Raw genomic sequence first — 22,935 nt, forward strand, 5'->3', positions numbered from 1 at the left:
CTCGCATACAGGGTTATCATTACCATCTTTCTAAATTCCATATATATGCGTTAGTATACTGTATTGGTGTTTTTCTTTCTGGCTTACTTCATTCTGTATAATCGGCTCCAGTTTCATCCACCTCATTAGAACTGATTCAAATGTATTCTTTTTAATGGCTGAGTAATACTCCATTGTGTATATGTACCACAGCTTTCTTATCCATTCATCTGTTGATGGACATCTAGGTTGCTTCCATGTCCTGGCTAGAAGGTAGTTAAATTAGAATGTAATCTGTAAATATGATATACAATGCTCAAATTATGTCACTTATGTAAGAACATTAGTTTTTGATAAATTTCATTGCTTACAAATGAAAATGACCACTGCTTTGTGAGTAAAAAGCGTTTTTTTCTTTAGAGAGTTCTGGAGTCTGAAGAGCAAGTGCTTGTTATGTACCATAGGTATTGGGAGGAGTACAGCAAGGGTGCAGACTATATGGACTGCCTGTACAGGTAAGTGCGCTTCGCTCTCACTCCCCTCACAGACGCTGCCTGTACAGGTAAGTGCGCTTCACTCTCACTCCCCTCACAGACGCCGGTGTTTGGCAGTTGAAGGAGTTTTTGCTTTTATGACCTATTAAAATGCACAGAACTGAAGCATTTCATGATGTATGGGCTTTTCTCTGCTAAGGGGAAAGGTCTGTAGTGCGGGTCATGTGGATATTTGGGAGCCAGGCCATGTGTGGAAACTTAGTCTGTGAAAACTGAAGCTGTATTTGATGGCATAGCTCTGTTTCTTCAGTTGTCTGGGACTGGGTAGCACGCATTAAATCTTGACAGATCTAAAGTGAAACTTGAGCTTGGATGAAACGTGTAGTGGGTCTAAGCCAGCACCCTCCTCCAGCGTGTTCCTCTTTGACTCCAGGATTCAGTATTTTGTGTCTCATGGAGGTACCCAGCCTCATCTCGTCCTGCCATTCCTCACGCCATTCTGTCCGTCTGTCTGGATTGCCTTTCTTCCTTTCCCTGAGTGACTAATCCCCATTCCCTGCCCTGAACTTCTTGCCTCAGTCTCCTGCTTAGATCTCCTGCCTTAACTGCCCCCTCCTGCATGTTTCCACGGCCCTCTGGCCTGGTGCTCTCTGACTCATTCACACCAACACTGGAAATAGGTACTGGGGTACACAGGCAGAATTGCATTTATTGAAGGATCGTGGATAAATAAAGGAATGATGCTGGCCCCAGAGGCCTGTGATGGCTGCAGTGAGAACTGCAGCCCCTTCTGTGTTGTGGCTTGGGCCACAGATGAACCGCTGCCTCAGTTTCTTACTGAGGAGAAACTGAGAAGCCGAGCTGACTTGCACATTTACATGGTGCTTTGCAGGAAGCCAAACCGGGGCCAAAGTATGGTCACCTCCTCGTGTTTGTCCTTCTTTGCTTTATGGGTTTTTTGGTTCCTTTTGTTTTTATATTACCGTTGGACTTTACTAGATGTAGGTTGCTTATGTTAGAAACTGGAGCTTAATTCTAAATAGCCAGTAGCTCTGTTTCTTCTTAGAAGAGTAAAATGTAATAAAACCAAACCAGAAACCAGCAATGGCTAACAAAGGCATGGCTTACTGTGGCTTTGGCTTTTATAAAATGGTGTCTGCCATCCATTAAACATCCTGACCATTTGATTTTTTTCCCGACCTCATCCACCAAACTTACCTAGTCATAAATAGAACTTTGAGAATCCCTTAGCTGAACTATGAGGGAGAACAGAGGGAGGTTTAAGGATCAGAGTGAGGGTGCATGAGTGCCTTTTCACCTGCTGAGAAGCTGGGGCTGCTTATGTACAGATGACAAAAGAAAGCACTTCACCCGTGTGTGGGCAGTGGGACCCCTCAGTAGCTGAGATGCTTCAGCAAAGATCCAAGTTATTTTTCTGTTCTTAGTTTTCTGAGACAGCATTCTCTTGGTTCTTCTGCATCTCTCTTGACCAAAATCAGTTTGGTGCTGTTGAAATTAGTACTATTAAAGAACTTTTATTAAGTTTTATAATATATATGATGCACACATATATATATGTGCGTATGATAAAATCATATGAGGTGATTTTTTACAGTGGAGGAAAACTGTGGGTCATAGAGGTTAAATGTCTTTGCTCAGAGTCCCTGAGCTGGAAAAATGACAAGGGGAGAATTTAAACCAAGATCAGCCTGATCAACGGCTTTATTCTGCCTAGTCTCATTCTAGATAGAGACTGTCGTCATGTAGGTTCTATTCTCATTCCTTAGCCACACTCCTTATTCTTTCTAGGATGATCTCAGTTACTCCTGGTTTTAACTATAACCTGTATATCGATTACCACCAAAATAGACGTTTATTTCAGGTAGCCTCAGCTTCAGAGGAGTATTCTTAGCTGACAGCCTGTACCTCTAAGGTGTTCTGTGGGTACATAGTACTGCTGCACATGTTTATCTTTTATGCATGTTATCTTTTATGTTTATGATAAACGTGTTATCTTTTATGCATACACTGCCTCCAGTAATGCTTATCTCAGTTAATGGTAGTAATAGACACCCAGATGTATGTGCCAGAAGTCGCTTATCCTTCACCTGAGGTTATCTTCTCTGCCTGACGGCTCTTGGTCAAATCCTCCAAATGTCTCTTGAATTTATTATTTCCTTTGCATTGCTATTATAGTATGGTAGTTCGACCTTTTTATCATTTCTCACCTGTATGTTAATGATAATGTAACCAGTTTCCCAGCTTTTGATTTCTAATTTAGTAAATTTCTTAAGTGCAAATTTGATCATTTAGTACCTTTCCACTGTCTGTAGCAAAGGCTTAGAGTCAATGGCTCACAGGATTCACTTGGAGTGTTTTGTTTGACCTCCATGTGGTTGGCTTCATGTGATAATCATCATTGCTTAATTATACCGGTAGACTGAGTCATGAGATCTCACGAAGGTACATTTGGCAGTAATTAGATGAAAAGTGTTTGATACTTGTTGGATAGTAGGTTATCCAGGCTATTTTGTTAGCAATCTCAGTCTATAAGGAAATCTGTATAAAGAAATGTAAAGGAAAAAAAATCAGTTTTGTTTCAAAATTATTTTTCAATATTACTTTGAAGTAATTTCTAGCCTCTTCTTTACTCTGGTTGATTTATAAGATGGATGTGCCTTAGCATAGGTGACTTAAGGATTCTGATCTTAAAGGAAAATAATAATGTTCCTGTCCCACTTTTCCTGCTACTCCATACCTGTTTAGGCCCTGCTGGCCCTTGATGGAACTGCTGGGACACAAGGTTACTTGTTTAGTCCTAAGTTGTGTCCGACTCTTTTCGACCTCATGGACTGGAGCAGTTAGCTTGAGACCTAACAACTCCTGAAATCTAGCAGGTATTAGCATGAGAACAGTTCTCGTAATGCAATTCTCTTAAGATAGGTTGAAATGCCTGATTTCTTAGAGGCTTCAAATTTACCTTTAGGCTCTTAGTTCTTGTTAGTTAATGCTGTTGGGTTACTGCTAGTACTCCAGAAAAGCAAAGGATAATAATTAACCACTTTGAGCCAGGATGAATTATAAAAATGTGTACTACTGCACAAGTTGCACCTGAGCAGTGAAGGTATTACCTGTGCAAAAGAGTAAAGACTATTTAAAGAATTTATTGGAAGCTATTTTACGATCTCATAGTATATATATGTTCGTTTAAAAACAAATGTGTGGTTAATAAATTCTACTGTAAAATGCTACAGTGACTTAGAAATTAAGAATCATGTCTGAATCAAAATGAACAACTACCCTACTGTTTTCAGTTATATCTATAAATTATTTTAAAAGCTTCTTTATCAAGCTTAAGCTGTCAAGAGTAGAATATCTGGAATGAGAAGGATCTAGATAATAAAAGTTAGTTTAAAATTTATCCCATGAGGGAAAGAGACTAGTGACTGGTCTTCTGAAATAACACAGCGTATGAAGCTCCCCTGACACAGGGTACTGGCTCTGAAATATACACACAGACCTTGGGAAGGGATCAGTGAATCCAGACTTCTGCAGATCTAGCAGCTTCTCTCCCAAGTCAGCAGTGCTAAGAAGTTTACATTTAATATAGGAATAAGGGGGCTGCTGTAGGCTTCTGGATAGGAAGTTGGTATCCTGAAAATAGTTTTCAGATGAATGAGAGATGCCAGAAATGGGAAACAGAGACCAGTCATGAGAATGTTGATGTGCTTGATCCAAACGAAGAGTCAACAAATGTATTGAAAGTGAAAAAAGAAAACAATGGGAGGAGGTGATGAATAGTTTAGAACAGGAGGACCAGCTGATGAAAAGGAGATAAAATGGAGCGTGAGGTGAGTGGTGCTCGCTCAATTCTAGGTAGGATTGCTGATGGCCATGGTATGCTGACCGGAAAAAGAGTGGTTTGGAGCAGAGGCTCTTTCAGAAAGGCACATGTAATGGTGCAGGTATGACAGTTAAGTTCCCCCTGCTCAGAAATGTTACATTTCTTCCTGTTGTTATGTCCTGCCAGATGGGTAAGCTCACCGGGCAGAAACTACATTTTTGTTTTCCTTTTTTCTGTCCCCATTGCCTTGTTGTACCTGGCGTGTAGTATGCATTTGGTCAGTACTCGCTGAATGAGAGAGGGAGCCCTTGTGAATTTTCTGAGTCAGCTCTGCCACTTAGTAGTGGATGGACCTCTGCCGAATTCTTTAAACTCTCTAAGCTGCAGTTTTCTTACACATAAAATGGGGATCCTAATGGTACCACAAATACCTGCCTCCTATTATTCAGCCAGCAGCAATGCTTAGGGCTGTCTCTGACGCGTAATAGGCACTCCATAAATATTAGTGACTGTTTTTATTTCCTGACATTCATGGCTTTTATGATCTGGCTCCAGGCTGCTTTTCCACACTTGTGTTCTACTGTTAGCTTTTGCCATCCATGCTTGCTGGAAAGTTACCCGTTTATTCATTTTGTTAATTCGAAGAAGTATTTTTCAAGGACTGCCTGTCTGCCTGCCACTGTTCTGGATACTGTCTGGCAGCCCTCACATTCTAGAGAGTATGTGTAGACAAAGAAAGAACAGGGTTATTTCACATGGTGGCAAGTACTGTGAAGAAAAGAAAACAGTTGTGTATCAGACACTAACTTCACAGGAGGGTGGGGAGTGAAGGCTGGTTTGGCTTGGGGGTCAGGTCAGGCCTGAGAGGTGTGTGAGCCAAGACCAGAGTGACCTAGGCCAGAGGTGCCTCCCTGCCCCAGAGAGTCTGGTTTCAGGTGAAGCAGGCGTTTTCTCTTGAGCTGAGGCTTCCTCTCTCTCTCCTGGAGTTCCCCTTTGCTCAGCTGGAAGCATGGTTGGAAACCCAGCAGGAAATTACGGGGGTTATAGTGAGAATGGAAGGGAAGGTTCATTGGTACTTGGAAGGAAATGAGTTTGTAAGCAGTGGACAGAAGAGACTAAAATGTTGAATGAAGCTCCACAGTGTAAGCCCTGGAGGCCAGAGCTTGAAGTGAGTGAGCGTGGGAGGGAATGTGTGTAAACGATTGTGGCCTTGTGCTTTATTATTTCCCATCGTTTCCTAGAATTGGCAGAGGAGTTACGCCGTTGAGATTTTTGTTGTCTTTGCTTTCAGTTTCAGTTGTCTGTGAACACTGAGTAGACCTTTGATTTCGATGCAGCAAACGTGTGTGTTTTAATACAGAGATTTCGTGGTTGTTGCCTAAATACTTGTATCGTCAATAGCCGTTTTCACCTTGGCAGAACCTGTCCAACGAATAGTTTTAGGAGGTGAGCACGAAGGGCCTTGTGAAATCTGGGATGGTGGCAAATGGTACTTGAGTATTGTGCACCCTTTGCACACATTTCCTTTAATCTTAGAACTCTGTCATCTCAGAGATTCTAAGAGTTCATCACAGTCAGTCTTTTTTTATAAAGCTGTTTCCCTCTGGTTGACACGGTGGTCTTAATTCTGTCCATTTTTCCTTCTACCTGTCTGTAACAGTCTACTCCATTTTCTTACCTAGTGATTGTGATTTTGTTTTTGGTTCAAAAATGAAAAGTTACATATTTAATGGTGATAAAATATAAATTAGAGAACTTACTTGAATTTGATCTTTTTAAGCATTTTCTGTTTAATTCTTTGCAAAGTGAACTCAGCTTATTTAAGGAGAATCTGAGAATGAGCAAATTAACTTGTAGAGGGTCTGACCCTTGGATAGCAGGTCTAAGAGTATTAGAAATTTTGGGAGCAAAACCCTTGAGTTTTTTTAAGTGGGACTGTGGTAATAGGATTTTTTTTTCCCCTACCCTAGAGGTCTTATTTTTTGTCTTTTAGGGCCTTGCAAAGAGAGTTTGGCTGATAATTTTTATCTTTTTAAAAAATTATATTTCTAATTTCTTTGGGGTGTATTACTGAACTATTCTGTAGTTGATTATAACTCTAAAGTTATTGTTCTAAAATTCCAAGTTATTTCTTTTCCTACTGATTTTGACATAGCATCTTGATAGTACATTTGTTTTTCAGGTATCTCAACACACAGTTTATTAAAAAGAATAAACTGACAGAAGCTGACCTTCAGTATGGTTATGGTGGTGTAGATATGAATGAACCACTGATGGAAATAGGAGAGGTAGGACATTCTTTAAAGACTGGCAAACATAAACCTGTTTTTATATACCGAAGTAACGTGATCCACTGTCTTCCTAAGAACGCTGAGTTAACTGTCTTAAAATTGTCAAGATTTAAAACATCATAAATGTTAAATAAATACTGTTATGATTTACTAAGACTTTCACATAGATGAGAAGAACAGAAAAGATGTGGGAAAAGTATTATTTTAATAATTAAATTAATGGTGGATGAATGACAGAAGGTTAATAGTTTTACTGTATGAAGAAGCTCATAAAATATATTTAGAAAATGTTGAGACTCTTATAGTTTACAATTTAAAAAAAATGTGAAGGACATGGACTTCAAAGAGAACCCAGAAGAGATGAAATAGAAATCTGTGGATGCAGCAAACTTATTTTAACTAAGGTTTTATAAAAATCATTTATTTCTGTAAGATTTCCAGTTAATGATAAAACCTTAATTCTGTTCCTTATTCAGAATGTCCGACATGTGAGCCAGTGTCATTTTAAATTAAGCCATTTATTTTCCTTATGTATATTCAGTTTTTATTTGAGTTTTGAAATAAAGTTATAAATACTTCTTCTGATGGGTATTTACTTTTACAAATGTTTAAAGCAAACACTTTAATTCACTGAGTAATTCAGTGAGTCAAATACTGAGTAATTCAGCCTTAATGATTTTCATTTTTCCTGGCAGCTAGCATTGGACATGTGGAGGAAATTGATGGTTGAACCACTTCAGGCCATCCTTATCCGAATGTTGCTCCGAGAAATCAAAAAGTGAGTGTTGACATCGATCTTCTTAAGTTGGTTCTGATTTGCTGATTGAAATGGTTTAAAATAGTGAACACTGGCCTGGCTGTCCACTGCACATAGGCCCCATTTTACTGTAATGACCCTCTTTTTCCATTTTAATAAAGCCAGTATTTTAAAGTGGTTTTATAATCTTTTGGTTTTGGCGGGGGGCAAAACCACAAGATTTTACTATGACATATGCTTAGTAAATAAGTAAGTCCCCGAAGGAAGTGACTTCTTCTGTAGTCCCGAAACCTCTTGGATCCTGTAGGCAGTGCTGCTGAGTTCTTTGAACATATTCTCAGTTGAAACCCTGATGACGATAACCTGCTCAGGAAACGAGATGCTTCCAGTTAGTTGGTTACCGTTATAACCAGTTAACTCATGAGGCAAATTTATGAGAAAAAGGCTCTAGAATGGTTGATTGTGCTTGTGGCCCAGAGAGGATGGCTTGTCCAAGCTGCTGTGTGAATAGATTGTGGCACAGTGTAAGTTTTCCTGTGGAGTCCAGAGCGGGGCGTCCTTGGCTCAGGTGTGGCCTAGAAGATTCTTACTAGACCCTAGGTGACTGGAACTGCTGTGAAGGGAATTCCCTAGACCAGTGAATTGCCACATGATATTGGCCACTCCCTCTGAAACTGCTTTCTTTAAGAAGACCCAAATAGGGAGTTTTTTTATGTGAGGGAAAAAAGGAAAGCATTTTTCTTACTGTGGGGCTCCTAATAGGAAATAAGGGGTTATAAAAAAAAAGTTCACCAAAAAGGATAAGACACTATTTTAATAGTTAATACCAAATAGGAAGTATGTGGTAGGAATTAATAACTTGGTTTTTAAAAATGGTCACTCACACTTTAATAATTCCGCTGTTTCCAAAGAGGATGAGAGAGAAAGAGGCAGTGGAGAGGTAGGGTGGAACTGTCTTCTTCCTTCCTCTTTTCTCTGCTGAACTATGAATGACTGAAAGGGCACTCTCAACAAGGGTTTTAGGCTCTAATATAATTTCCTTTGCTAAAAATACCAACTTTATTCTTGAAATTCAGCTATTTTACAAGTATAATGGAAATATTATAAATTTTCTAAATGCACTTTTAATGAGTGTCTCTTTTGTAACAATTTTGATCCAACCTCGTAAATTTTTAAGTGTGATTGTTAGCTTGTTAAAAGTGAATTTAATGAAAAATTAAGGAAAGCATCACTATGTAAGAAAAACAGTAACAACTGTAGGATACTAATTCTGGAAAAGACATGGAGACCATGGTCAGAGACATTAGGCCAACTCATTTTAGTTTTGTTGTTACAGTCAGTTTCCTTTACAGTATTATTTGACATGCTTTACTAATATCTCATTTATTTTTTTATGTCTGCTTTATTAAGTAGGTATTATCTTACATTTTCTAGTGAGGGGTACTAAGGCTTAGTAATAATAATAAAATATGGAAACTGTGTACCAAGCAGCGATTGAAGTTTTATATGCTAATCCCATTTAATCCTCGCCACCCTAGGATTCTGGTATGATTTACCATTTATAATGTGTTAATCTTCTTTGAAGATTTCAGAAAGTTGAGGGCCATCTCAGCCTTGAGGTAAAGTTATCTGTCAGGCTAATGGAGGATTTTTTCAAAAGCAGAATGTAGATTGCAGAATTTTTTTGTTTGCTTAAGAGAGTCAGTGAAACAATTCTTAGTTTAATTTTTGTTTTTTGTGGTATCATTAAATGTGTACACACAAAATTTAATTGATAATCCAAAAGTAAAGTTGCTCCTTCTATATAAGGAAGAAAGAAACAAGTGATGGAGTCATAGATGGTGCATCATATTTTCATAGTGTCTGCTTTACTAAGGAAAGATAGAAGTAATTCTATTCATACAATAACTTGTCTTTTATAGTAAAATAGTAGAATGCCAGCTGGGACTTTCAATGTAGTAACAGCCTAACATTGATAATTTTAATAAATAAAATGCTGTAATTTCATGGATCTAAATGTTACAGTGTAAGAATGTGAAACTGGAGAGAAGAAAGCAGATCAGTTTTTTAATGCAAGTAAAAGGAATTGTTTAGATACTTAAGGATACTACTGAAAACACAAACTCTTTAATGTTAAATGAATTCAAAATTGCTTTCCTTTTTCCCAGTAGCTCTGTGTTAGCTTTCTAGTGTCAGATAGTCTTTGAGCAAAAATAAAAACTTTAAATAAAATTCTTTGTTCACCTGTGAATTAGGAGCAATTTATAACATAGGCTGCTGTGACTGATTTGTATTTTCTCTGACATGTTCATAGGCTTTTTATTCTATTTCTAAACTGTTAAGATTTCATTGAGGAAAAATATAGATTTCATTGAAGAAAAAATATAATCGTGGATAAAAATAAAATTTAATGTGTGTGTTAGTTGCTCAGTTGTCTCTGACTCTTTGCAACTCCATGGACTATAGCCAGTCAGACTCCTCTGTCTATGGAATTCTCTAGGCAAGAATTCTGGAGTGTGTTGTCATTACTTTCTCCAGGGGATCTTCCTGACCCAGGGATTGAACCCAGGTCTCCTGCGTTACAGGCAGATTCTTTACCATGTAAGCCATTAGGGTCTCAAAAAATTTAATGTAATAGGCTTAATTCTTTCATATGTCAGTTTCTAAGAGAGGTTTAAATTTCCCAGCTCATTTTAGATTTATTGATTTTCATCCTTGCAGTGGCTCTTTTTGCTTTATGAATTTTGGGCCTCTGTTGTTAGTTGTATAAATACGAGGATTATTCTCTTCATGTTTTTTACTGTTACGTAGTACCTTTATCTATCTTGTGCTCTTTTTCCATGTTCTGTCACATGTTAATATTATTATAACAGTTTCCTTGGATTTTGGGGGATTTTGTTGTGTGTGTGTGTGTATCATTTAACCTTCTTCGTGTAAAATTAAATATAGACAGAGGAGACCATACAACACAAATGTATAGCTGAATGAATTATTGAAAGGCAAATGCGCTTCTAACTGCCACCCAGGTTAAGAACTGGAGCCATGCCAGCCTCCCCTGAAACCCTGTGTGTCCCAGCCCCTGCCTTTCTCCCAGAGACACAACTGTCCTGACTTCTGCGCAGTCACTTTCCTGTTTCTTCATGGTTTTTTCACCCGTGTGTGCATTCCTAGATGCTATAGTTTAGTCTTGTTCATCCTAAAAAACATTTTAATCAACAGATTTCTCCTCCATCCTTCATTTTTTTTCCCACTTGTAATACATTTGTTCAGGAATCCTGGCCGTTTGATCTTTACACTTTCGCACTGTCTAGATTTCTCTAGTTGAGTGTATGAGGCCCACTTATATGTGTTCCTTTGTCCTCTGTGTTTCCTGTAAATTGGCAGTTAAGTGGCCTACTCAGACTCAGGTCAGTTCTCCCTGGCAAACCAAGATATTTTGTTCTTTCATAATGTATGATTTTTACTCTTTTTTTAAATTTAAGCAGCCACTGATGCTAAATGCTGGCATCTTTTAGTTTATTGAGATTTGTAAAATAGTGCCACTTTAATCCTGTTGTTTGATTTTCATTTTTTAACTTGAAAAATTTTATTGAAATATACTTACCCTTGTCTATTATTTGGTTATCATATACGAAAGATGAAATAACTGCTTTTTTTCCTTTTCTTTACCCATTTGTCAGGATAATGAATTGGTTTGCTGTCATCTTCAGAAAATGGCCAGTTAGCTTTTTCCACCCAATATATCATGATGAAATGTAAAGACTTAAATATATTTGATGTGTTTCTATTGTCTCGATTTTATTAAAGTTTGAATAGCCTCTCTTTGGTTAGTTGGTGCCAGAATCTTTTTGCTATGACCATTGTCATCCTTGATAACTTTCTTGCTATCTCGTGTCAGGATGTTCCAGGCTTATCTTGTACATTTTCTTCCTCAGACCTGGCACCAGCTACTCAGTGAAAAACTTAGTTCAAAATACACAAGTGATATGTAAATGCATTCTTGAAAAACATTGAATGCTCCAGATCTTTTCCTCTCCATGGAGGTAATCCCTGTTTATCATTTGGTTAACTGTCTTTTCAAACATTTTCCTATGAATTTTTATATCTGTGTACAGAAATAAATACGATACAGAATATTTTTTGTTTTTTCAAGTGTATAATTTTTTCATTTTTTTCTAACTTTTAAAAATCGTTTATGACATACTGATTTATCTATCTTGATAATTTTTCTGTGTTTGTACATAAGAGATCTTACCTTCCTCCTTCTTCCTAAACTCTATATCAAGTATGGTTCTACCTCATTTTATTAAACTCTTCTCCTACTGATGTATATTAGGTTGTTTCCAGTCTTTCCATTAGTACAACTCTGAGTTCTGTTACGCACATGTGCAGCTTTTTAGAGCCATAGAGTATATGCATTTAGAATTTTGCCCTCTGTAAAGTAACTGTTCTTCCAAAGGCAGAGTATGGAAACCCATTTCTCTACCACTCATCAAGTCTTGATGCTACCAAATCTTGCTAGTCCGTGATTTCCCAGTATCACCGGAGGTGCCCTCGAGTGGATACCAGAGTCTGGGTACAGTTTACTTCCTCCTGGGACTACGCTCACTGCTCCTGCAGAGATGCACTGAGCAGCTAGTCTGCCAGTGAGCTCACTGGTTTTGTGCCAGCCCGCTTTCAATAATGCCACTCCTCGCCCATCCTCCTTCACGTCTTCCACCCCCTTCTTGTAGCCGTCCTTTCTCTTGTGCATTTTTGTTTTTCTGTGCTATCTCGTCTTCGTTCCATCTTATTTTCAATTTCTACAGGTCCAAGGCCTACTGCCAACAATGGAATATTAAAAAGTATCCTTCCTATCACTTCTCAGGTTTGGATTGAGGCAGGAGACTGCATTTAATTTAATCTTCTCATCTTAATCTCAGGAGGCAAATGAAGGTTTCACCAAGAGATTAATTTGCCCATTGTCACATAGCAGAATCAGGACTTATGAGAGTTTCAGCCTTTTTTTTTTGCTGCACTGGGTCTTCGTTGCTGCATGAGGGCTTTCTCCAGTTGTGGCAAGCGGGGGCTACTCTCTAGTTGGGGTGCATGGGCTTCTCACTGCGGTGGCTTCTCTTGTTGCGGAGCACAGGCTCTAGAGCACAGGCTCAGTAGTTGTGACTGATGCACAGGCTTAGTTGCCACCTTGGGCATATGGGATCTTCCCAAACCAGGAATTACACCTGTGTCCCCTGCATTGGCAGGCAGACTCTTAACCACTGTTACACCAGGGAAGTCCCTCAGACTAACTTTTTATGACCATCACAAACCTAGTCTGCCCTCTAAATGCCTTGGTTTTAAAATCACACTCAGTGCATTTTTTTTTTCTTTTTTTTTTGGTCTCTTAGCTTTCTTCTCCTGCTTCCATTTTGCTCAGTCAGTACTTAAAATGCTAGCTTAATGATGCTTCACTCATTTACTAGGCACTGTGCTATATACTTTCTTGGATTATGCTTAATCTTTACCATATCCTCTGAGAGTAGGTGCATTTGTTATCCCCACTTTACAGAAGGAAAAATCTCTGAGTACTAAGGTTAAGCACCTGCACAGGGTGACATATTAATGCAACCAGAACTTGAACTTAGGCAGTCTGACTCCAAAATCCGGGTCTTAAGAACTACAATAAACAATTCCTATAAGCTCCCAGCCGAATGATTTCATTATGGTTGTTGTAGGCATTTTCCACTTAGTTCTGTCACGATCAAATAATGAACCACATAATAAAAATTCTTTATATTCTTTTCTCAGAGCTCATGTCTTGGGATCACTGTTCTTAGATAAATCCAGAGCTTATTCACATAACCAGCTTAGTCATTGCTTTTATATAGTACTACCTTATTAGCATCATTTCAGTTTATTTTCATTATCTGTCAACTTAATAGAAATAAACTATAATGATTTTGTTGTACATTTTGTGCAGTTATAAAAGTATGTGGTGATCTTAAAGATTGAATAATTATGCCTAAGGGTTTCTGAGTTCAGATGTTATTCTTACAGTAGAAGACAACTTAGTCATTAAGCACTGGGAATATTGATATACTTTCTAGGCAGTACCTTACCAGATTCCTGCTTCTCTGGGCCTTTTGGTGTCAGAAACAAAGGGCAGGAGTAGGAGTGGGTGTTTTCTGGGTGCTGAGCAGGGACAGTAGAATTTGGTCATGAAAATAACTTTAGGTAACCTGATTTAGATATTTCTCACTTTGTCCCAGAGTTAGAAGGCAAAGAGCTATGTGCTCCAAATTGATAAATCATATCATTTTTTCACCAGATTTAATTTGGGCTTAAGAGGGAAGGTGAGCAGAAGATATGAGCTCACCTAGTGTTACCTTGTATGTATTTATTGCTCTTATTAGTGATAACAAAATGTAGACTTTGTAACCAAGATTTTGTGACTGTCAGAAGACTGTAGCCATATTAATTCAATCACAAAAAACTTTTTCCACAATATCCAGATTATTAAAGGAAGAAGGAAAGAGGCTTAGAGGGAGGTGGAGACAGGGAAGAACACTAACTTAAAGCAAAGGTTATTGCCTCAGTAATTTTCCTAAATGTTCGAAAGTCTTTCTATCCCAGTGTAAAACCCAGATGATTCTACTAGAAATGATGATAGTATACTTTTCTGTTGCTTTTTTTGTAAAATAATTATTCATTCAAAGAAAGAAAATATTTAAAAGTAAGGTGGAAGGTTACCAATAGAAAGGTAAACCTTTGACTGGATAATGGTTTGATTTAGGCATTATTACTGGATTCAGAACCTTACGGCATAGAGCCAGGCTGTGTTACTGTGGCTTTAGGCAAACCTCTTTTTTTTTTTTTCTATGTCTATAATTAGAAAAATAAAAAAATCACCTACATTTCTTATTGTGATTAAGACTTGCATCCCAGTAGTGCCCTTGACTGAGGAGGAGCTTATCAAAAGTCACATAATTGTGTCACTATCTCAATAACCGAGAAATATTGAGTCACATCTCAATAATTGAGATGATTTTAGATCCCTTTGTAGCTGTAAAAGAATATAGAAATATTAAAGCATATCTCAGTAAATTCTAAGTAGAGAATTACCTTTGTGGTTAGATGAAAGCAACTCAGTGGCTCTAGCAGATATCTTAGAGAACAATAGCTATTAGTCATTTCAATGAGCAAAATACTGTATTGAGTGTACTTTTGAGGAATGAGTCCCGTCAGATTACTGTAGGCATACTTGTGATGGTTTAAAAACTGGATTCTCAGACCAAATCCTCTAGTAACAGAGTTTGTGGTGAGTGAAATTCAAATATTCTTAACCACTGGTATTGCAAGTCTTAAATTGATGGGTTCATAGCTAAAAAACTATGGGTTCATTGGGTTCATTGAATGGGTTCACAATGGGTTCATTTACTCTATTAAAATTGAAGAATTATCTTAGTATCAACATAGTATCTTTTAATTTTACAATTAAGCTTTTCTGTTGTTTATTGAAATGGCATCTAATGGGTACATTAACTGTCATAAATATTAATTCAGCTGCAGTATTAAAAATTGCATTTTAAGTATCGTGCATGCATTGACCTTTAAAATACTTCATAAATAAAGTGATCAGACCAATAGAATAAGCAGCCATATTTTGGCATACTTTGGTATATTTCCATGGATACTTGTATTCTCAAGAATGTTTTTTGTTTTACCTTGTTTTAGTGATCGTGGTGGAGAAGACCCAAACCAGAAAGTAATCCACGGGGTTATTAACTCCTTTGTTCATGTTGAACAGTATAAGAAAAAATTCCCTTTAAAGGTAACAAAGCTTCCTTTAAAACATAAATTATTAGACCTTTAATTTCTTAGGTTGTTTGTTCTTATTTTTAAAATATGATTTAATTGATTTATTTAGTTTTATCAGGAAATCTTTGAGTCTCCCTTTCTGACTGAAACAGGAGAGTATTACAAACAAGAAGCTTCAAATTTATTACAAGAATCAAACTGCTCACAGTATATGGAAAAGGTAGGAAAGCATTATGTTAACTATTGTCATCTATTATATATCAGGTGTGGCTTATTTAATATTAGTTATCTTAGTTAATATTTTCTTTTGGTGGAAAAGGTTCCGTTTTTCTTGATCAGTCATTGTTCTTGCTTGACATTTTCCATGAGAAAAAGTGCTGTTCCAGTTTTCATTGTGGTCAGTGCTTTCTGATAATCCTGATTAATCTAAAATTAATATATATCATATTCTTGACAAAATAATAAGCTATATTTTATGCTTAGTAATAAGAGAATAGGCTAAGTACTCTTTCTTCCTGTAAAATACAAGGAAAAAAAATAGTAAAAATATAATAATTCTAGATACTTGGTCTTTTGGTCTGTTAAGTTTGTGGAGACTAAGAAAAACTTGCATGAGAAATTTTAATCATTAAACCAGCACATTGATAACCATATTTAAAATGGCTATATATATTTTCTTAGTCAAAGAATAATCAGATGATAAATTCAGTCATCAGATATATCAGACATTTTAACTAGTTTTTTTCTTCCACAGTGCTGGATCTGAGGCATTTTATTATCAGATGATTTTTGTTAGTTTGTTCACCTTTAAGAAAAGTTTGAAGTGGAAAAGCTGTAGTGAAGCCTCCATAGGACATAGATCAGGAAATATCAGTACTTACTGATATGATACACTGGTGTCTGTTCCACAAACCCAGGTCCAGGAGTTGAATAATTCTCTTTTGCTTTGTCAGTGATTAGCTCCAGGACCTTGAGTAAGTTATCTGGGACATTTTCCTCCATTAAGTGCAAGTTACACTAAGTCAGTGGGTCTTAGCTTTTAGCCCTTTTTACATCTTAGACTCTTACTCAAGGTTCTAGATCCAGTCTTGAAAGGTACACACAGAGTATCAGTGATGTATAAACTCTCATCATTATATCTGACTCTCAAAAACAGGCTGTTGGCAAACACTGAAAACAGCTCAAATGTCTTTCAAGAGTTGAAAAGACAGGCAAAATGTATGTACATACAATGAACTATTATTCAGACTTAGAAAGCAATAAAGTTCTGACACAAGCTGCAGCATGGATTAACTTTGAAGACATTATGCTGAATTGAAGAAGCCAGACACAAAAGAACAAATATCTTAGGGTTTAACTTATACAAAATGTCTAGAATAGACAAAGTCAGAGAGGCAGAAAGTAGATCAAAAGTTTTTGGGAGGGTAGAACAGGGAGGTATAGCGTAATGGTTTCTGAGCTTCTGTTGGGTGTAATGAAAAAGTTTTGGGAATAGACAGTTGTGCAACATTGTAAATGCAATTAATGTAAGGCAGTGCTGAAGTGTAGCTTAAATAAGATTTTGAAATGATTTATGGAATGGAACTTTGAATTGTGAATAGAATTATATAAATAATTCTATTTGTTAATTTGCCATGTAAGTTGCTGACTGATATTTCAGGTGTTTTCACATAGTAGTTCATGACTGTAAGAATATATTTCTAAAGGTTCTAGGTAGATTAAAAGATGAAGAAATTCGGTGTCGAAAATACTTACATCCAAGTTCATATACTAAAGTGATTCACGAATGTCAACAACGAATGGTAGCAGACCACTTACAGTTCTTACATGCAGAATGTCATAATATCATCCGACAAGAAAAAAAAAATGGTAAGTGATACCAAACATCAATAGGAATAGGAGTGAAATTATAAACCCACTTTTTATATCATCTTCCAAGCCTCCTTAGGCTTCAAACATATTTAAGTAGTATGTTGATACGTTTTTCAATATGCCTTTTTACAGATTATTATCTATTTTAAAAGACTGTTTGGAAAAATATATTTTCAAACTATTTTCTAAAGTCAAAAGAAAAACTGGGAAAGTGTGTTTGCACATTTTAAAAAACCACAGGGACTAATTTCTTTAATACATTAAGAATTTCTAGAAGGAGAAAAAACAAAGAACATGAAAGGGAAATAAAAGTAGATTTTAAATATTTGAAGATGCTCAGTCAAAATAGAAATACAAAGTAAAGATACGAGATGTTAACAATAAGCAGTGAAAAAATGGAATTTTTTTCGAAAAAAGCAATGAGAATTTTTCAATAATAGGGAATAAATCTAACAAGATATGTGCCAGACTCACACAGAAAGCTGAACATCGTTGAAAGCAGCATTGATAGATCCAGGGCAAGCTTTGCAAAACCCAAGATTAATTTTAAACTCTGAAAGTTACACTGTTAGCCTGAACGGTCAAGACAGTTTTGAAGAGCACAGTGAGAAACCTTTGCAGGATAGCATGACTTCTAAAAATTACAGTAATTAAGAAAAGGAAGTAGCACAAGGGTAGTCAAAGTGACCAGTGTAATAAAATAAAAAGCCAGGAAATAACTCATGCATACAAAGATACTTACTTCATTTAAGACCAAGGCAGCCTGCAGAGCAGTGGGTGAAAGATAGTTTTTTGAACACACAGTACCAGGTCCATTGGATAACCAGTTGGGAAAGAAGTGAAATTTGATCACTACTTCAAACACTGTATACAGAGTCAGTCAGTTCACCTTGGGCTTTTGATCTCAGTATAAAGCAGTAATGCTTCCAGAAGATAGCATAGAATAACTTCAGGACTTGGGGGTAGAGAAAGATAATTTAAATGAGACACAGAAAGCACTAACCACAGGGAAAGATGATCAAGTTTATTACTTTATCATTAAAAGCTTAAACTCAATACAAAACCATAAGACCATTGGATCATCAAAAGAGCATCACAATAACAATCATAGGACAAAGGAACCAAGAATACACAGTGTGGAAAAGACAGTGTCTTTAATAAATGTTTTTGAAAAAACTGGATGACTGACTTAATGCCATACACAAAAATTAACTCAAAATGAATTAAACACTGTAACTTAAGACCTGAAACTATAAAACTCCTAGAAGAAAGCAAAGGTGATAAGCTTCTTGATACTTGTCTTAGTGATGATATTTTGAATCTGACACTAAAGTGAAAGTGAAAGCCGCTCAGTTGTGTTCTACTCTTTGTGACCCCATGGACTATCCATGGATTCTCCAGGCCAGAATACTGGAATGGGGAGCATTTCCCTTCTCCAGGGGATTTTCCCAACCCAGGGATCAAACCCAGGTCTCCCACATTGCAGGCGGATTCTTTACCAGCTGAGCCACAAGGGAAGCAAAAATAAACATGGGGTTCTGCATCAAACTAAAAAGCTGCCCAGCAAAGGGAACCATTAACAAAATGGAAAAGCGACTTACTGAATGGAAAAAATCACATATCTGATAAAGGACTCATACAACTCAATAGCAAAAAAAATTGATTGAAAAATGAGCAGAAGACCTGAATAGGCATTTTTCTAAAGAAGAACTCCAAATGGCCAACAGGTACATGAAAAGGTGCTCACCATTGTTAATCATCAGGGAAATAAAAATCCAAGCACAGTGAGGTACTATCTGGCACCTGTTAGCATGGCCATTATCCAAAAGACTAGAAATAACAGATGTTGGCAAGGATATAAAGAAAAGGGAGCTCTCATGTACTGTTGGTGAGAATGAAAATTGGTGGAGCCACAATGAAGAACAGTACGGAGGTTTCTCAGAAATTAAAAAGTAAAACTTTCATGTGATTTAGCAATTCTGCCTCTGGGTATTTATCCAAAAAGAAAAAGAAAAAAAAAAAAAAAACGCTAAAAAAGATAGAGGCATCCCAATGTTCATTGCAGCATTATTTACAAGAGCCAAAATAAGGAAACAAGTGTCTGTCAATAGGTGAGTGGATGAAAATAAACACACAAACACATAGATATCATTCAGCTATGTAAACAAAATGAAGTATTGCTAATTTGTAACAACATGGAAGGCTCTCCAGGGCATTGTGCTAAGTGAATTGTCAGACAAAGACAAATACTGGGAGATCTCACTTATATATGAAATCTAAAAAGCAAAACAAGTGAGCTCATTGATACAGAGAACAGATACGGTGGTTGCTGAAGTCAAGGTGGATGGGTGAAGGGAGTCAAGAAGTTTAGTAACTTCCAGTTACTAAAAAAAGAAAATAAGTCATGGGGATATAATAATATGTAGCATGGTGACTGGTTAATAATACTGTGTTACATATTTGAAAGTTGCTAAGAGAATAGATTTTAAAAGTTCTCATCACAGGAAAAAAAAGTTATAAATATGTATGGTGAAAGATGTTAACTCGACTGTAATGATCATTTTGCAGTATATAACAATATTGAAAATCATTTTGTTATAATCCTTAAAACTAATATATGTCAGTTATACTTGAAAAAAAGACAGTCATAGGGTTATATATTTGCAATTGTTGAAAAAGGTTTATGTCCAAAATATAAAATAATTAGGACATTTGAACAAGCACTGCAGAATATATATATATATACACACACACATATATATATATATCCAGATGGCCAATAAACATATAAAAAAAAATCTCTCAATCTCACTAAAACAGAAATACAAATTAAAATCACACTAAGGTATCAGTAGTTAATCACATTTTGATATAAAATGAAAAAGACTGAAAATAAGTGTTTGGAAGTGTATAGAGTAATAGGAACTTGTTATACATCGGACGTAGAGTATAAATTGATGTAGCCACCTTGAAACTCTTGACAGTGAGTAGCCACTAACACTGAATAAACATATCTCTTAGGATCCAGCCATTGCTCTCCTAGGTGTTAAAGCCCCCACCCAAAATGCATGCATACGTGCACAGAAGAATATGTGCAAGCATGCTCACAACAGCATTGTTTGTAATAGCCCCAGTCTGGAAGCAGTGCAGACGTCCTGTAGCTGTAGAATGAATAAAGTGCCACACAGATATACGATGGAATGTTAAAGAAGAGTGGAAAGGAACACCTGAGAGCTGCGTACAACTCAGATGAACCTTTTATATTGAACCAAAGAAACCAAACATGAAAGAATTGGATGATCTCGTTCTTCGTTTCAAACAGGCAGATCGAATCTGTGGTGTAGTTGAATAGTGTTGTCATGACCGTGATTACCGTTGTGGAAGAGCAGGAGGAGTAGGGAAGGCAAGGGGGCTTCCTGGAGGAGGTTGTGTCCATTTCCTACTGTGGGTGGTGAGAACCTGGCTGGGGAGGGGGGTCACTTGTGGTAATTCATTGAGCTATACACTTAGGGATTGTATACTCTTCCATATGTATGTTATACTTCAATAAAAAGTTTAAAATAAAATCCACTACACTGAGATGTAATTTTGCACCTCTCCGTGTGAAGATCAAAGCATTTGTTGACAGAGCTCCCGGCTGCTGGGGGCTCTGTCTACAAGGTCGTTCTGTAAGACAGCTTTTGCACAGCAGCCCCACTTCTGGAAATTTATACTATAGATACTCTTGTCCATATGTAGGATTGTTAATTGTAACAATGTAAATATCAAAAGATTGGAAACAACCAAATTCTCATTCGTTGTTAAATAATTGTCGTATGGCTGTCAAATGGAGTGTTGCTGCTGCTAAGTCGCGTCAGTCGTGTCCGACTCTGTGTGACCCCATAGGCGGCAGCCCACCAAGACTCCTCTGTCCCTGGGATTCTCCAGGCAAGAATACTGGAGTGGGTTGCCATTTCCTTCTCCAGTGCATGGAAGTGAAAAGTGAAAGTGAAGTCGCTTAGTCATGTCTGACTCTTAGCGACCCCATGCACTATAGCCTACCAGGCTCCTCCATCCATGGGATTCTCCAGGCAGGAGTACTGGAGTGGGTTGCCATTGCCTTCTCCGGTGTGTCAAGCAGTTGTAAAATATGAGGAAAGGCTTTATGTACTCATATGAAAAGATCTTCAAGTTAAAATGTGTCTGCAGTCGCAAATAGTATATGAAATACGCTACATTGTTTATTGAACAAGGTGGACAGAGGGAAGAATATTGCTTGAATGGGTAGGAAACAGCTCTAAGAAGATATTAAACAGCCACAGCATTGCTTTCCCAAGGGAGGAGTACCGGGGGGATTAGGAGAAGGCGGGGGTGGGGGGCTTGTCTGCATATGCTTCTGTAATTCTGCATTTCGAACCATGTATTACCTATTGTATTAAAAATATTCTTTAAACTGTTTGTAAATTTCGTAATAAATTTCTTTCTCCCCTCAGACATGGCAAATATGTATGTCTTACTCCGTGCTGTGTCCACTGGTTTACCTCATATGATTCAGGAGCTGCAAAATCATATCCATGATGAGGGCCTTAGAGCAACCAGTAATCTTACTCAGGAAAATGTGAGTGACATAAGGAACGGGAAGATTTTTCTCTTAATCAGACTATCATGGAGTTTTTCTTTTGACTTTACTGTTTAAAAGCATGAAAGAAAAGTCCTACCATGCTAATAAACGAGACATCTTTATTAAAATGTTCAAACCTAGAATTTGTTGGACATGTTTTAGAATTATCAGTGATTAGGAAATCAGTTGAGTAAGACTTCTTACACTACTGTGTTCATTTACCAATTCTTCGTTAATTTCTCACAGAAAAGTATATTTGCTATTTCAAAACAGTTGTGTTTCTATATAACTAGCATCTGTGTTTAGCTAATTGTAGTAGTAATGGTATTAATCAGTGATCATATAAACAACTTACAATTTGGTTTCCTTTTACATGTCCTGGGTATGATAGCCCAGGAAGCAAATTTGGATTAAAACTATCTTCCCTAAATACATGCTTACTACCCAAAATACTCAACAGTGATCCTCATGTCCCCAATTCTTATCTGTCTTAAGAGTTCCCTGCCATTTAAATGAGTTACAACAAGGTGTCTTTCCTATCAAAGTATGCTCCTGTTGTCAAGTTTTGTTGGATCACCTTCCTTGGTTTTACTAGTAATGGATGACAACTGAGGTAGAAATGACATCATATGTCACTTGTCTTCCCTAAGTAGAGCTATTTGCTCCCCTATGAGGAGTGATCTGTGTATAGACCTTATTTAAAGAAAAGAGATGTCATTCACTCGTGTCTGACCCTTTGCAACCCCATGGACTATACAGTCCATGGAATTCTCCAGGCCAGAATACTGAAGCGGGTAGCCTTTCCCTTCTCCAGGGGATCTTCCCAACCCAAGGCTTAAACCCAGGTCTCCAGCATTGCAGGTGGATTTTTTACCACCTGAGCCACAAGGGAAGTCCAGGAATACTGGAGTGGATAGCCTATCCCTTCTCCAGCAGATCTTCCCGACCCAGGAATCGAACCTGGGTCTCCTGCATTGCCGAGGAATTCTTTACCAACTGAGCTATCAGGGAAGCCCTATAGACCTTATTGACAGGACCTTAGCCGTAGATTTAGATGCATGTCCTGTCACACTAATGCATAAACTTTTCTGTTTTTGTCAAACTGTTGGTTTATATTGTTTAGATCTAATAGCCTGTATTATTTATTAGTTTTCTTAGTTTGTGTTAGTTTTACAGATTCAGAGTGTGGAGTGACATTGGTCATAGAGGCATAGAGTTTAGTGTCACGGCCTGGGAGATGCAAGTACAAGAGAAGGTGTTCATAGGAAACTCAGAAAATGTTAGCTGACTTAGAGGTCTTA

General features: G+C 37.2%; 1 protein-coding gene across 6 annotated transcripts in view; it reads left to right on the forward strand.

The window, feature by feature from the left end:
- CUL2 (cullin 2) overlaps positions 1 to 22,935 on the forward strand; it is a 71,520-nt gene that overhangs the window by 26,971 nt on the left and 21,614 nt on the right. For 5 of the 6 annotated variants that reach the window (XM_005214227.5, XM_025000723.2, XM_005214225.5 and 2 more), the window contains 7 exon segments: positions 400 to 494; positions 6,500 to 6,605; positions 7,304 to 7,386; positions 15,079 to 15,175; positions 15,272 to 15,382; positions 16,869 to 17,031; positions 21,507 to 21,631. In XM_005214227.5, the coding sequence (XP_005214284.1) occupies positions 400 to 494; positions 6,500 to 6,605; positions 7,304 to 7,386; positions 15,079 to 15,175; positions 15,272 to 15,382; positions 16,869 to 17,031; positions 21,507 to 21,631 (780 nt within the window). 6 annotated transcript variants of the gene reach the window in all.

Source organism: Bos taurus, chromosome 13 (assembly GCF_002263795.3).
Source record: "Bos taurus isolate L1 Dominette 01449 registration number 42190680 breed Hereford chromosome 13, ARS-UCD2.0, whole genome shotgun sequence".
Classification (NCBI taxonomy): domain Eukaryota; kingdom Metazoa; phylum Chordata; class Mammalia; order Artiodactyla; family Bovidae; genus Bos; species Bos taurus.